The sequence below is a fragment of the Odocoileus virginianus genome, chromosome 24, assembly GCF_023699985.2.
Source record: "Odocoileus virginianus isolate 20LAN1187 ecotype Illinois chromosome 24, Ovbor_1.2, whole genome shotgun sequence".
In the NCBI taxonomy this organism is placed as follows: domain Eukaryota; kingdom Metazoa; phylum Chordata; class Mammalia; order Artiodactyla; family Cervidae; genus Odocoileus; species Odocoileus virginianus.
In genome coordinates, this window is record NC_069697.1 from 35,219,434 (window position 1) to 35,237,102 (window position 17,669).

Sequence of the window (17,669 nt, forward strand, 5' to 3'; positions counted from 1 at the left end):
AAAAATAGATAAGGTTCAATGAGATTTTAAAAAAGCAAGTCAAATGGAAAATATGAAAGGAAAATTAAAAAGCCCTCCAAAATAAAATATTGCATACTAAAATTTTCACATTTCATTTTTAACAAACAAAGGGGAAAGCTCCCCAAAACAAAAACAGAATAAAAGGACAAAAGGTAAACAGCCCAAATCTTCACACAGATGAGAAAACAGCCTTTCAGAGTTAAAGTTACACAGGAAACTTGCTATAAAATATTCCTAAGAGGTAATGGGAAAGTAGTCAGTATTTCAAGGTTGCAAAGAAACAAAGTAATACTAAACAACAATAACCACTTGTGATTTCCAATATATAAAGGCCTTTCACATGTAAAGTGAAGGTTGCTCAGTTGTGTCTGACTGTGACACCATGGACTATACAGTCCATGGAATTCTCCAGGCCACAATACTGGAATGGGCAGCCCTTCCCTTCTCCAGGGGATCTTCCCAACCCAGGGATCGAACCCAGGTCTCTCAGATTGCAGGCAGATTCTTTACCAGCTGAGCCACAAAAACTTATTAATTCAGCCGGAAAACAAGAAACTTAATCTCATTTAACAAATGAGGAAAAAGCTCTAAGTTGTTAAAGCACTAAATGGAAGCATCTAGCATTTTCTGTCACGGTGGAAATGTGCCTAATGTGAAGTACTCAGAGACTAAGTAAAATTGTCAACTTACAAGAGGAGAACTGAAGAACAAGTGACAGTAATTTGGAACCACTAGCAAAAACCCTTATTTAACACTGGGTGACAGGAAACAAGGGAGGTAAGAGAAGGAAACTCATGCATGGGCTTTTTACACCATGGGGAATACTTGTATTGGGTACTTTTGTTTAAATGATGACAATCCAAGGGATAAGGTCCAGGATGGTCACATCTCCTCTGGTACTTACGACATTTTAAGTATGGGTTTTATAAGACTTAGTATCTGTATTGTCCAAATTTTACATTTTATGTAAAAATAGTACCTTAATAGATCCTATCACTGTATTTATGGATTTTTATCAGGTATAGATACCTTACTTTTCATTAAGCATAGGGGTGGAGACACTTAGCTCTGACATTTCAAACATGATACAAATTACCTTCTAAGACAGCTTTCAGATGAAACTCCCTCCTGGCTCAGACGGTACGGTAAAGCATTTGCCTGCAATGCAGGAGACCTGGGTTCGATCCCTGGGTCAGGAAGATCCCGTGGAGACAGAAACGGCAACCCACTCCACTATTATTGCCTGGAGAATGCCATGGACAAAGGAGTGTGGCAGGCTACAGTCCATAGGGCTGCAAAGAGTCAGACACGACTGAGCAGCTAACACACCTACACCCTTTAAGTGAAAACTTTACACTTAATGTTTCAGCAACAAGTGTCTACAGAAAGAACATGAACATAATCTGACTGATAAACTAACTTTCAAAAGCTCTGAAATTTAGCCAAAATAAACAATTTATTTTCAATGTGTTTTGGGAATAAGAAATTTTTCAGAGGTAGATCTCAAATGAGTGTATTTTACTAAATCTACATATATGTAAAGTCCGAATAAGTGGTTGGTAATAACAGGCTGTTAAATACAGTAGGGTAGACTTGATGTCTAGACAAGATAGTGATGAGAGCTGCACTTTTACAAAGTTCCTTACTTGCTCTGGAAAAAAAAGACAAAGTATTTCTATTATGCAGGGTATAAGTAGAAAATGCTTCCATCATGCGTACACAAGATAGAGTTGCCTCTGTGTTTGAAACAATTTAATTTTAACCCATCATCTGTTAAAAAGTGACTCTTTTCCATGTCTCCCAATCTAACGAACCTTTTAGAAAGATGGTACATTTGATTAATTTTCAAGCCTTTTCACTTTAAAGGTGAAACAAAAATATCCTATTTTATCCTGAGAGCACAAGAGCAAGAGCTGGTGAGAGGATTGTGAAGAATCAGCTACACAGAGAGATGGTGACCGAAACTAGACACTCTAAGTAAAAAGAAGACGGCCGTAGGCAGACAGTGATTAAATGGAATATCGTGTTTACTGAAGAAAACACTAATTGCACAACTCATTAGCTCAACAAGTACTAATTAATTCCTGACTGATGCACAGCCATGACAAATATTTGAGTTTTTAAAAAGCATTTTAATTTAAGTACCCTATGTCCTTCTGTCATTAAGAGGTTTAAAGAAGAATCAACACCTAAATTTTCTATAGTTAAATCTGAAATTAGCTTTTTTATGTACTCACATAATAGTATGTACAAAAGAAGCACTATTTAGCCTTTAATTTTAATACAATTTAGATTAGGAAGAGACCTAAGATTATTCAGTCTAACTTCTTATTTTGAGGAAAAAAAATGAAGAAAAGCTAGTGAGCTGCCCATACGTTCACAAAATGGTTGACATGTAAAATTAAAATTAAAATAAAAACCATATATTAAGTAGATTGATTTAGACTGAGAGTGAAATTGTATTAACCTATAACACTAATGACCTACATAGGCTAAAATGATTTCTGAAGTAACTTGATTTTTATTAAAGTGGCTCCTACACGGCTAAGAAATAACATTTCCTCCATATAACGAGGTTGGCATAGCTATGACTGACTATAAAAAATAACATTTTTACTAAAACAAATGTTTTAAGTCTTTGAAAGTTAAAAGAAGGAAAGAAGAAAAATAAGCCATCCCCTCTATCAAGAGTCTCTGAGTACTCTCTGCTTTAGAACATTAAATTGGTACCCTCTCTGGATCTTAAATTATTCATGTGTACATTTTAACTGTAAGTTATCAAATAAATATATAATCAACCATTCTGTTAATAGAAAGACTTACTTACAGGTAGGAATAATCAGCTTTTTCGTAAAACAGCTTTATATTATTAAGTAGTATCCTGAAATAGCCAGAGGTCTTAAAAATGAATTTTGCCTTCATGGTACATGTTCTTTTTTTAAATTACCTAACAAACAAGAAGAAAGACAAGATAGACTTGCCCCCCTTATAAATGGTGATTTTCTGCTCAGGAATATAATGAATAATGCATTTAGAGAATATTATCAATATTCTTTATACATTCCCAGAATTAGACTGGCTTAGATATTATTAATTGCATCTACTAACATATTTTAAGAAAGGCTGACAAAGATTAGTACAAGGAAGAAGTTCAGATTCTCTGCAAACTCACATATTAGTTATTCTCAAACTTGGCAAGCCATCAGACCATAAGAATTAAACAGGTACGCTGCTGATCTCCTATGCAATTATTAAAACCTGGACAGCACTTCACAAGACCTAAACATAGCATCTGACACTCACAGTATTAAAGCAACTGTTCCACATCCCAAACTGTTCATTTTAAATACTGTTTATTTTAAACATACACATATATACTTTTTAACGTGGAGAAACCAGAGGATTTATACTTTGAAACATGGTTTCCAAGGGATTATAAATGTCTATTAATAGGGGATTAGTTATATTATATATATATATATACTGAAATATAATGGTCACTAAAACACTGAACAGGGTAGACAGTATGCTATGGTATTTAAAGAAAAAGTTTGAAGACACACACACCAACTTTTATCTCTACTCACCTGAATCAAACATGTTCCAGAGGTGTGTTTGTGTGTGTATACTATGTGCATACACAACAGGGTATGTATACATGTACACACACATACATAAATACTGTATGTAAACTCTGTATACACATATACATATGTATCACTTATCAGTTTATCTATACACTGGGAAAAGAAACTAGGCAGCTAAAAATTATGGGTGAGAAGGAAACTTGTTTTTCACTGCATAATCTCTTGTGTCTTTTGAATTCTATCCTTGTGTATTTTATCAGTTAAAATACATTTTTCAATAGATGGGTTGGACAATATTTAAACTAAGCCAAAGGACATGCTTTTGATATATAACCATAACTTTAGTTCCTAATTAAGCCTTATTGCTGTCAATATAATCAACTGCATATCTGAAAATACTTTCATTAATATTTGTTTTGGGTGATCTTTACGAAGTGTTACAACTTATCCAACTGAATACTTAAGGTCTACACATTATATTGCATGTTAATTATACCACAATTAAAAAACAGTATAAGACGTCTTACATAAAAGGTGGTAATTAATCACTTTCAGCACATTAGAAGCTATGTATGTGTGCTAAGTTGCTGCAGTCATGTCTGACTCTTTCCAACCGTAGGAACTGTAGCCCACCAGGCTCCTCTGTCCATGGGACTTTCCAGGCAAGAAAACGAGATTGGGTTATCATGACCTCCTGCAGGAGATCTTCCCAATCCAGGGATCAAACGTGCATCTCCTGAACTGTAGGGAGATTCTTTATCACTGAGCCATCAGGGAAGCCCAGAAACAATAGAAGAACTTATGGAAATACAGTCACTTCCTTTCAATTCCTTATTAGTAAAATCAGCATCACCTGAGAGAATGCCAGATATTCGCATCTCAAGCCCCATTCCAGAACTACTGAATGAAAACCTGTATGTTAACAAGATCCCCCAGTGACTTACAACACACTGAAGCTTGAGAAGCTCTGACAACTTACTAACCAGAATATTTATGGCTGAAATCCATGAAGCTCTTCTTTGTAAAAGCCCCCTAGATGTACAATAAAGGCAGAGAATCACAATATAAGTGCTGTGCCTTGAGAGTGAAGAGATGAAAGGTTCTTTTTTTAAGACTAGTTGGCATGGCAAAAGAACTCAATAATCTTCAGCTTCCGATAGCTCAGCTGGTAAAGAATCTGCCTGCAATGCGGGAAACCTGGGTTCAATCCCTGGGTTGGGAAGATCCCCTGGAGAAGGGTAAGGCTACCCACTCCAGTAATGTGGCCTGGAGAATTCCATGGACTATACAGTCCATGGGGTTGCAAAGAGTCAGACACCACTCAGTGACTTTCACTTTCACTTCATACACCCACTATCCTTATACTGCTTTGTTAAGTAACTATTTCTCTACAACCTTCTGTGTCCTTAGGAGGATTTTAGCCACCCTGACACTCTGAGTCATATGATCGGCTAGGTCAACCATGTACACGCACATTTTTTGTCTGTATGCATGTATATACACACGTGTGTATACTCACTGGATTCCATCTGAAGAAAGAAGAAGATAGAAGAAACTAAGTCTGATCTTGCCAGTGGGATTACAAGTAGACTTAAATATTATATGCCAGGATCCCAAGAAAACAGAGGATCTCACTGAGAGGCTATGTCTAAGTACAATTTTATCAAAATATGAGGGATTTTGTAAATCTAAAATAAGGCAAATCCAAAGAGTTAATAGTAAATATTGTTTTATCCCTAAAGGTACAATAGAGCAAAGAAGTTATATAATAATAGGGGATTTCAATTTGTGTGCTTCATTCAAAATAACAATTTGTTAAAAGACAAGATTCCTCACTAGTAATAAAGCAAGGAGTAGGATGATGGACTTTCAAATCAAACAGTTCAGTAACAGTCGGTATGTGAGGGCTTGTGGGATATATGACAAGAGGTTAATGAAATTGTAAACACTTGAACCAGAATATGAATCATCTATAATTTTGTAGGTTAGATCTCTCTAGGAATTACCATAATGACAGAAGTAGTTCTGAAGTTTGCCCCTCAAAGCTCAGAAGCCAGGAAGCCTAGGAAAGTACTTCCATAACTGAATGTAAACTGTGGCCCAAATTGGGTAAGAGGAGATATCAGGGGAAATAAAAATAAGGGGGAAAAGATATTCCAGAGAATCCAAAGCATAAGGAGGATAAATGTGCTGGAACAAGAGAATGAATCATATTCACTAAAAGATATTCATGTGAAAGTGAGATGATTCAAATGATCTCTAGCAACACAATATTCAGAGATGCAATCTGATGTCTTCTGGCTCAAAGATTTTAGATCAGTGATTCTCTGCCATATGATTACCAGCTGTAAGCTTTTTAAAAAGGCACCTGTACCTCCATCCTACCAAATTATTATATGCCCAAGAATGAGATGGCAATAAAATGGCAAAGAACATAAATCCACTCTTATTGAAGTGATTTTGATCCAATCTATTTCCATATACATGACTTTGAACAGTAAATAAGCCACATTTGTAGGCCCTTTGAATTAAATTTTGGTCTGAAGATTTAGCTTATTATATATTGCAATACTGCCTCAAGTGAATGACTTTCTTGGGATTCAAGGGCTGAAGGACCTAATTTATAGCCTTTAAAAAATTATATGTGGATATTTATCTTTATATGTGAACATACTGTACTAGACATACAAGGAGAAAAAGCAACTTTGCTATAACACCAACATTTACATTCCTACATTATTCTAAGCTTGATTTGTTGGCCTCATCTATGCAGGCCCTTTTGGGGGAGGCTATTATTCATATTTTAAATCATGCAGTATTTCAAGCATATGGAAAATATAAAACCTTTAAAATATTCCTATCCATCTGGTCTTTAATCTCTAAAAATGAATGTACGAAAGTTGCAAATGGAGAAAATGGGAAGTAAACCCCCTTAAAACTAATTTTTTTCATTTTCACTGTAATGTTAAGACATGATTTGTAAAATAATTATGTATTATTATTTCCTAGCTTTGTGACATTTTTGAGGAACTTTGGATTGATTTTCTTGTCAATATATGAAAACTAAAGTACCTCAGCCAAAACATGGTAGCTACATTCCAACATTTAATATCATTAAGTTCTATATTTTATAATGGTTTTACTTTTCTAATGCATCAGAATATAGTAATGACCTTTTAGATTTATTTTTCTTTCTTTAGGTCATCTCTCCTTTCACAATAAGCTTCAGTATCAGATTTTTCATGTGTTTGAACAATGGGCAGATGAAAACAGAAATATAGTCATACTTACATGTCAAACATATATGGGTATCTATAAAGTATATAAAAACCTGGTTTCATACTAAATTTTGTGTGCTGCTAAGCTAGGCTCTACCTCTGACTAGTCAAGATCAAACTATGATTAATAACAAGAAAAGATAGCACAAAGATTAATAAACAACAACCCAATACTCCCTTCCAACAGGGAGGTCAGTCAAGTTTTTCTACCAGTTATGCTCTTAAAACAAAGCCCTTGCTTTCATGAAGTTTCCATATGGTAAAGGAGACAAGCAAACATATGTCAAATGGCAGAGGGGGAAAAGCTAAAAAGGAAAATAAGTGAGAGTAAAAAGACAATAATAATGATATACATATTCATACTGGAAGATTCACCTAGTGAGAAAACTATTTTACTCTCATTTAATTGATATCTTTAAAGGTACTAATCTACCTTTCATATAGCCAAGTTAAACAGGATTTTCTGTCTCCATTTTCCTATACTCCTCCCAAGCATCTGACATTGCTAACCAATCCTGTTTTGAAACTCTATTGGCTTACTGACAAATTTCCTATCTGGGTTCTTATCTTTTGCATTAGATTGGCATCAACATAAGCTGCACTATCATATCTAGGATTTAAATAAGATCTTCTATTTAACCAACAGAAATAGATTCTAATTGATGTGGAAATAGCACCTTGCAAAAAGGTTTAATTTTGTTCTTAATTTCCAATAGTTCTTAGAAGATTCTATAACAATATAATAACATTTATTCAAGGCATTAGAGAGTAACAACATCAAAAACAAACAGCTGTACAACATGTTACATTTTATAAAGTCCTTTTATATTTACTACATTTAATTCTCATAAAGTGATAATACCCTATAAGGTAGGTAATATTTCCATACTGAAACACTTTCAACTTTTCTATGCATAATGAGCGTATGTGAGGAGGATTAAAGAGGAAAGGGCTGCTACGTTTTAAATCTTAGGAAAGACAAAGCCTCTAGGCTTATTCCATTCCAAAATTATATTTCACACTGTATTAAGACATAGATAGAGGGTTTTATCCTATAATGATTCCTTAAGCAATCTATTCAATCTATTAAAAATAAGATCCTGAGTTTTCAGAATGATATCATTAAAAAATAGATTTAAATACCTATCCTTTATTTTTTCTTTTAATATTTGAAAAATGATTAAAGGTATAATGAAAACCATTAAGAAACATCTGTATTCCCAGTATTCAAAACTAACATTTGCTAACATTTTGGTATATTAAGTATTTCTTTCAACTCACTTCTACTGAGCTTAGTAGTTTTTTAATTGTTCCACACTAACTAGAATATTCTCTAAAATAGAAGCTTGCTTTTTATTAAAAGAAAAAAAGTAAGCAGGGGTGGGAAACAAAACTGATCACAATTACAGTGAAATCAAATTGAACACTTTTTAGAATGTTTTAAATTCAGGGTCATAAATGAAAAAAGATAAAATGAAACATATTTATTCAATAAATATTTACTGTAACTATTATGTACAAAATGAACAAAAGCTTTTGTACTTTAGCAGACAGGATTCTCACCTGTTCAATCTCTTTGGTTTTTGTTGCTATTGCTTTAGAGCGACTGGTTAGCTGACTGTCTTCGAACAATTCTATGCCATCTGTTGCATTTGACTCAGGTTCTACTGGATGGTCAATGAACAATGGTGCTGTGGATCCCGCCTTTAGAAGAAATTAGAAATCCTTCGTTATTTTCTTAAAGGACATATAGCATTTTAGATGACTACATATAAGCACTAACTGGCAGATTATCTCAAGAAAAAGCACTAAATTTGATGTGTTATAAGAAAAGAAACACTTTTAATTTTGTTATGCATAATGAACATATGAGAGCTTTCCAGGTGGTACAGAGGTAAAAAAATCTGCCTGCCAATGCTAAAGATGCAAGAGATGTGGGTTTGATCCCTGGCTCAGGAAGACTCCCTGGAGTAGCAAATGGTAACCCATACCAGTACTCTTGCTGGGAAAATTCCATGGACAAGGAGCCTGGCAGGCTACAGGCCATGGGGTCACAAAGAGTTGGACCGGACTGAGCACACACATACATAATGAAGATATGTGAGGAGGATTAAAGAGGAAATTATGGCTACTTTTTAAATTTTACATAGGACAAAGCCTCTAGGCTTATTCCATTCCAAAATTATATTTCATACTATATTAAGACAGAGCTAGAAGGTTCTGTCCTATAATTATTTCTTAAGCAACTTATTTAAGAAACACAGAAGAACAAAGTTCAACTGGAAGACAGAAGTGTGAACAAACATAAACAAATAAAATAAACAGGAACATGGAAAAGGGCTCTACTTCCAGAAGTTAAAAATACCATTCCTCCTGTAGTCTAAGAATTATTGATTAACTGAAAACAACTCCAACCAGCAGTAATAATTACTTCAACAATATTGCAACAGTTCATTAATGAGTAAATAATCCCACAAAAAGCCCAAGGTCAATTATTTTACTGTCTAAAAATACCTTTGTTGAAAAGAGAAAAACTAAATAAATGAAGGAAAACTATTAGGGAATGAAAATTTATTCTATGATAAATGCCAAACACAGCTCAATGAACACTGGATATATCAATGAATGGCATAGACAAAAGTTCTTGCCTTCATGGAGGTTGCAGTAAGCAGCAATTTGCAAAGTGTAAAGTCTGAGCTAATATATTTTTGTTGGGTAGGAGGCGAGGGAGAAAATAAGAAACTTGCTTTTTTTTTTTTTTTAAGAAACTTGTACTTATTATAATTTATGGTTGTTGTAACTGAAGTAGCAACAAACAGCAGTAGGTTTAAAGAAGGCACAAGATATATAATAATTAGTGGTATTTTTCATCAGTAAGAGCAGTCACATTTCAATGCCTAGTGTGTTGTACACTGCCACAACCTCTTTAGAGATTAATTTGGCAGTATTTATCAGAATGTACCACATATCCTTTGCACTCAGCTTAATTTATAGATAAACTTAATTTGTAGATAAAACATGTGCAATAAATGCTATGATATGGCTGCCATCAATAGCAAGTGGTTGAAAACAATCTAAATGTTCATCAAATAAAGTATGCACTGTCTAGAACCAAGGAATACTAAGAAATCATCATTAAAAAACAGTCTATATATATTACATAATGTATCCTAACTTTTCTCCTGGCAAGGCCTAAAGGTCATTCCCCATAAATACACGGCCAATTATGTCAAAAACAAAAGGGAAGAAAAAAATATGGGTGTCTATGCATTTATATGAACAAACTATTTCCATAAGGATATTATCTCTGAGGAAAAAAATGACACAAGAGACTGTCTCAGTAGGAATAACTTAGAAGAAACTGTACCTATTCCAAAGTCATTTGAATTTCTGACACATGTATGCGTAATCTACTTTTTTAAAAAACCTGGTTTTTACAAGTCTGAGTTACATATCTTAAGGGATTTAAATTTGAAGTATATGAATCATTTAAAGGGCAAGGATTCTGGGAAGATAGCAGAGTAGAAAGCACTAGCAATCTGTCTCCGAACCTACACAAAAACTACAGTGGCAGAATTTGTCTGATTTAAGAACTATGCAACTTGGGACTCTGCTGAAGCCTTGTCCCATGCAGAGGAAGATAAACTGAGATTACATTCAGCTCTCAGCACAGCAGCAGCTGGCCATGTCCCACTCTGAGCCACTTGGCAGGGAGCTGTGTACATGTTCCTAGAGCAGCTTACTCATAGCCTATGGGAGTCAGGTTGGGCAAAAAGCACCCCATCCTCCGAAGAGCAGGAAACTAACTGTGCTCCAATCATCGATCCCTGCTTCTGATCAAGAGGTGCAGACAAAGAGGTGAACAGCCGTTGTCACTGTACCTCCCCCACTGCTGCAAGCCCCCCTTACTTCGGCTGAAGTGACTTCCAGGGTATATAAAGGCCAAGCACCCGCCACCCCACCTTCATTTTTCATGTTTCTTCTTTTGGGAGCAAGACATTAAAGATAAGGATGTTTATTTAAAAATAACTGTATACATGGGTGAAGACAAAAAGTAACTGGGTATACCAAGGGAAAAGCTCAGAAAGAACTAAGAAGACTTTAAAAGTTTTCACCTCAGGCTGATCCTCAGTACAGAAACAGTGGCCAACAATAAAAAACAGTAACAACAACAACTGAAAAAACCCCAGCAAGCCCTAGAAAAGAGGGAGAATATGACTCTCAGAGCTACCACACTGTTAGAATCAAACACCCAAAGTGCACCAAAAAAATTATACAAAGAAACAGCAAAGTATGGTTTATTCAAAGAATTAATCAACAGAAACTACCCAAGAAAAAGACCTAATGGAAGATATACTGGACAAAAACTTTCTTCAGAGCTAAGAAGATCAATGATTACAACAAAAATGTGCTGCTGCTGCTGCTAAGTCGCTTCAGTTGTGTCCGACTCTGTGCGACCCCATAGACGGCAGCCCACCAGGCTCCCCCGTCCCTGGGATTCTCCAGGCAAGAACACTGGAGTGGGTTGCCATTTCCTTCTCCAATGCAGGAAAGTAAAAGTGAAGGTGAAGTGGCTCAGTTGTGTCTGACTCTTAGCAGCCCCATGGACTGCAGCCCACCAGGCTCCCCCGTCCCTGGGATTCTCCAGGCAAGAACACTGGAGTGGGTTGCCATTTCCTTCTCCAATGCAGTAAAGTAAAAGTGAAGGTGAAGTGGCTCAGTTGTGTCCGACTCTTAGCAGCCCCATGGACTGCAGCCCACCAGGCTCCTCCGTCCATGGGATTTTCCAGGCAAGAGTACTGGAGTGGGCTGCCATTGCCTTCTCTGAGAAAAGTGCTTATTAGTAATTAAATTCAGTCTAGTTCATTAGATATATATTTTGCAAGGTACTGGAGGGAAAACAAGACATGAGTATTCTACCTCTCTATCTAGATAACCAGACTGGTAAAAGAAAAAAAACTTTTAATAAAGGCAATATAAGGTCATCAGTGAAATAGTGGCAAAAAATTTTACAATAGCAAGGGAAGAATGGGCTTCCCAGGTGCCACAGTGGTTAAAAAAAAATCCACCTGCCAAAGCTTGAGACAGAAGAAACATTACAGTCCACAGGGTTACAGAGAGTCAGACACAACTAAGCACAGACAGCAGGGAAGAAAATCGGAATCAAGAAAGATATTGCATCTTATTATCTCAAGCCCTACTGATTTCACCGACTAGATCTGAGTTTAAAAGACAGCCATGGACACTGGGCGTACTTTAGGGACAGGGTAAGTGGAAAATAACACCTGACATGTGGAAACAACATAATTCACACTTTCATATTTAAGCAAGAAACGTGTTAAAATCTTCTTCTGCAGCAAGAAGCAACTTGTTCTACTGTGACATTCTAATAACCTTTGAATAATTTGATTTTCATTTTGATAGCCAAAAGGAAGCTCTCATGGCCACATGCTTATGGACAGTAAATTATATCCCTACCAAATTTGACTGAAAGCTCTTTGAAAGCCAGGATGGTGCCTCTAATGCACTGTTTGATACAAACGGATGCAGATAGACTATTTAGTGAAAAACTATGAGAAAGCCAGTAGAGTATTATTTTGTATATATAGTTTTGTATATATAGTATATATAGTGTCCCTGAACATACATGCTTTAAAACATAATCCTAAAATGTGCACTCTGCAAAAATTTAAAGTCAAAATTTTGATAAATTATGCAAACACTATCAGTTATTCTTTTGTCACAGATAACCCATGAGCACATTATTGATAGCACTATCATTCTATCAAATGCTTTCAGAAATTCCCTATTAGAGTCCAAAAGGTAAAAGTAAAAATCTGAACAGAATAGTGAACTCTAATATTCCTGATATTTAAGCACAGCACTGAATTTATCTTCAACTTCACTGACTATCTATAAATTACATGGTCTCCCAACCAACTTGTTTAAAACTATATTGATGACAGCAAGAGAAGACAAACTGGAAACCTAAATATTTAATCCCCTCTCTTGACAGTTATATAAAGACTGTCACTAAACACACAAACAGAGAGGACTATGCAAAACTCTTCCCTAGCATCAAGGTCTTTCCACCTCAAATCAGATAGGAGTTTATAGAACCAAGGCCAACAGTCTTAAAAAGTCTGTATCTCAAAAAAAAAAAACAACAAAAACACATGGATCACTGAAATGAGCAACCATTTAACAACTGCCTAAAAACAAATGTGACTATCCTTGCCCAAAAGACAGAGTATCCTAAGAATTTCCCAAATGCCTGTTCTCCAGTATGGAAGACTATCAACAAGACTTGAAGGGCATTTCAGACAATGCTACAAGACTGGAGCTGCTGCTGAACACTAATGACGTACACCAACTAACAAACATACTATAGTGATTTCAACAGTACTCTTACCTTGCCTTTGCTCCAACAGAAAATCATCTCTGACCTACGACTCCACACACAGATTTTAGGATTCCTGACTTCTCATTCACTCAAAATCTAGCAAATTCTGGGCACATTACAGAGAAAAAACAAGAGTGCTGGAAAAACATCTTTCAAGACCCAATGTCACTGACTATTCAGAGTTGAGATTCAGTCAAGAAATGAAAAAAGACTATAAACAGAATAATAAAAAACTGGAAAAGATGGATAGTAAGATTTTTTTAAATTTCAGTTCAGTTCAATTCAGTTGCTCAGTCGTGTCCAACTCTTTGCGACCCCATGGACTGCAGCACGCCAGGCTTCTCCTGGAGGTTACTCAAACTCACGTCCATTGAGTCGGTGATGCCATTCAACCACCTCATCCTCGGTCATCCTTTTCTTCCTGCCTTCAATCTTTCCCAGCATCAGGGTCTTTTCCAATGAGTCAGTTCTTCCAGTCAAGTGGCCAAAGTATTGGAGCTTCAGCTTCAGCATCAGTCCTTCCAATGAATATTCAGGACTGATTTCCTTTAGGATTGACTGGCGTGATCTCCGTGCTATCCAAGGGACTCTCAAAAGTCTTCTCCAATACCACAGTTCAAAATCATCAATTCTTCGTTGTGCAGCCTTGTTTATGGTCTAACTCTCACAGCATACACAACTACTGGAAAAACCATAGCTTTGCCTGTATGGACTTTTGTCAGTAAAGTAATGTCTCTGCTTTTTAATATGCTGTCTAGTTTTGTCAAAGTTTTTCTTCCAAGGAGCAAATGTCTTTTAATTTCATGGCTGCAGTCACCATCTGCAGTGATTCTGGGCTCCACAAGAGACTGAGCCAGACCTGCCTTTGTGTGTTTGGATGTCTCCTGCAGAGGCACAGGTCAGCTGTGGCCTGCTGCGGGGACAGGGGCTCTGGCTACAGCAGACCTGGGAGGTGCGGCATATGAACCCCACCACAGAGCCACCAAGCAGACAACCCACAAACTGGAGAACAATTATGCCAAAGAGGTTTGCGCACTGTTGTGAAAGTTCTAGGGCCCACAACAGATTTCCCAAACTGGGGATCCAGCAAAGGGACTGAGAACCCCCAGGGAATTTGACTTTGAAGGCCAGTGGGATTTGATTTTTTAAATTAAGAGATATCAAAATGACAAGGAGGGAGAATGAATAATCTTAATAAAAGCTTTTCTAACTGAAGATATGTGGGCTTTCCTGGTGACTCAGTGATAAAGAATCTGCTTGCCAATGCAGGAGACATGGGTTTGATCCTATTGAGATAATCCCATAGAGAAGAAAATGGCCATACACTCTAGAATTTTGCCTGGAAAATGTCACACACTGAGGAGCCTCGTAAGCTATAGTTCACGGGATCGCAGAAGAGTCATATATGACTTAGTGATTCAACAAGAAGAATAACTGAAGATACAATAGCAAACAAAAAATTAAGTATTTTTTGGAAGCTTTTGGTTTAATTACTCTGAGAAAAATTATCAGACATCAAAATCAGCAACTTTAAAGTACATACTTGTATTATTAATATAAAAACTATTACTCTAAATTCTTAAGGAAAATAGTTAAATGACCCTATTAAATGTAATACTCTTCATGCATTGAAACAGTGCTAGACAGCTTATGCAGCTCAATTCCAGAAAAATAAACAACCCAATCAAAAAATGGGCCAAAGAACTAAACAGACATGTCTCCAAAGAAGACATACAGATGGCTAACAAACACACGAAAAAATGCTCAACATCACTCATTATCAGAGAAATGCAAATCAAAACCACAATGAGGTACCATCTCACGCTGGTCAGAATGGCTACAAACAATACAAGGTGGAGAGGGTGCGGAGAAAAGGGAACCGTCTTATACTGTTGGTGGGAATGCAAACTAGTAAAACCACTATGGAGAACAGTGTGGACATTCCTTATAAAACTGGAAATAGAACTGCAATACGATCCAGAAACCCCACTACTGGGCATATATACAGAGGAAACCAGAATTCAAAGAGACACGTGTACCCCAATGTTCATCACAGCACTGTTTACAATAGCTAGGACATGGAAACAACCAAAACATCCATCGGCAGACAAATGGATAAGAAAGCTGTGGTACATATACACAATGGACTATTACTCAGCTATTAAAAAGAATGCATTTGAATCAGTTCTAATGAGGTGGATGGAGCTGGAGCCTATTAAACAGAATGAAGTAAGTCAGAAAGAAAAATACCAATACAGTACATTAACACATATATATGGAATTTAGAAAGATGGTAATGATGACTCTGTATCCAAGACAGCAAAAGAGACACAGATGTAAAGAACAGACTTTTGGACTCTGTGGGAGAAGGCGAGGGTGGGATGATTTGAGAGAATAGCATTGAAACATGTATATTACCATATGTGAAACAGACCGACAGTCCAGGTTTGATGGATAAGACAGGGCACTCAAGGCTGGGGCACTGGGATGACCCTGAGGGATGGGATGGGGTGGGAGGTGGGTGGGAGGGTCAGGATGGGGGACACATGTCAATGTATGGCAAAAACCACTACAATATTGTAAAGTAATTAGCCTCCAATTAAAAGAAAAAAAATAAGAAATAGCACTAGAGAGGTACCAAAGAGAAACAGCTTGATATTTTTGATACCTTTACTTGAGAATATGCATAAATATCTGTTACTATCTCTACAGTAATAAGGAAACTGTGGCCTATGTAAGAAAAACTGATAGCTAAATGACAAGGACACGTCAGCATTTTAAAAGAGAAAGGCTCTATTTCTGTAAGCACTGACAGGGTTTGTACTGATCTGTACTTTCCATGAGCAGTGTATATTAGTTCCTTTGGAAAGGTCCTTCCACAGTACTAAGATGCACGCGGGTATGTGATTTACACACTGAGCTCCAACATTTCATCTCTTTTATCAGAGGACCTTTCTTAAAAGGCATTCAGAAACATAAAGTCAGAAATCTCTTCCAAATATAATCTATCACGGTACAGAGATTTTTATATTCTCTGCCATGTCAAAATAATTTCTCTAGTAACAAATCCTGAATCTAGAAGATTCACTTTGCCCACAAAATATCTGTGTTTCTTTTACAGGTTACAGAAAAAATTTTCAGTACATTTTCAAACATTTTAATGCAAACATTTTATAAAGCATATTCTGTGGACCCAAAAATGTTCCCATTTTTTGGTACTCAAGATTCATAAAAAATCACAGGTAGACCAAACAATGCATAATTGCATTTCTTGGGACATATATGAAAAAATTTGCATAGAGTATAGCATGCAATATAAATATAACCCAGATCCAAGGTTTAATTAGATTTTTGTTCTAAATTCACTGATTTATGACTGGTGGCTTAGCATTTCTAGAAATACTTTTAAAAGCTCATAAAAGCAGCATATATAAATACTGCATCTTCCTAATACTCCACATTTATACCATTCTTACACTTCTAAACTACAAGAGACATTCAGACATAGTAAAATTACTGAATTCAGAGTAATTCATATTCATTTTATTACTATCTGTGGTAAAATTTAGTAATTCATGAGGACATTTTCCCCAAATACATTTTAAAACACTAGAAGAAACCAAAATTTCATCTATAATTTAAAATCCAGACAAATAAAGAAGAAATTATGCCTTACCTCATACTCCGAAACTTCGGGTAAGTTACTCTCATCTGCCTTCTCTAGCTTTTCAGCGGCCCACTTGCTTGCAGCTTCAGCAAGTTCCTTTTCAGTTAGCCTACTGGGTTTGTCTAATACCTAGTAAAAACAAAAGAAAGGTTCTGTTACAATTCTCAAGGGTTTTTAAATTTCAAATACATCAGGAAGTATATCCCACTTAATGCTTAAAATCATACAAGCCTTCAAATTTACATAAAGAACAAGTACATTCTTTTTCAAAAATAAAATTTCTTTAAGTTGCCTTTTGTTTGGGACATATAGACTAGACATGACTCATAATTTCATATATAAAGCTTTAGAAACTCATCTAATGAATGAAACAAAAGACACTGGTAACTAATACACTATATACAATTTACAAATTGTATATAGTGTATATAGACATTATATAGAATGTTGACATTATATTGAGAATATATAGACATTACACTGAGTTCAACTTTATATCTTTAATTATATTCAATGAAATAAATAATGACAAAATTTCATCAAGGTAAATTCCTAATTAATACAAGAGAAAAGTCCAGATATGCTATGGCTGGGTTTGAATAGCAGTTTCATCATTAGGGAGGGTAGGTGATTTTATATACCTATCTTATGGTACTGTGAGTCTTGGTTTTTTCATTTACAAAATAGGGGTTACTAACATTATATTCATGCTT

General features: G+C 35.8%; 1 protein-coding gene across 7 annotated transcripts in view; it reads right to left on the bottom strand.

Moving 5' to 3' along the window:
- The window catches only part of PPHLN1 (periphilin 1), a 150,283-nt gene that overhangs the window by 39,739 nt on the left and 92,875 nt on the right, over nucleotides 1-17,669 (bottom strand). For all 7 annotated transcript variants that reach the window (XM_020903226.2, XM_070454553.1, XM_020903223.2 and 4 more), the window contains 2 exons: nucleotides 16,966-17,085; nucleotides 8,450-8,590 (listed from right to left, as the gene is read on the bottom strand). In XM_020903226.2, coding sequence (XP_020758885.2) covers nucleotides 8,450-8,590; nucleotides 16,966-17,085 — 261 coding nt within the window. The remainder of the gene's footprint in view (nucleotides 1-8,449; nucleotides 8,591-16,965; nucleotides 17,086-17,669) is intronic.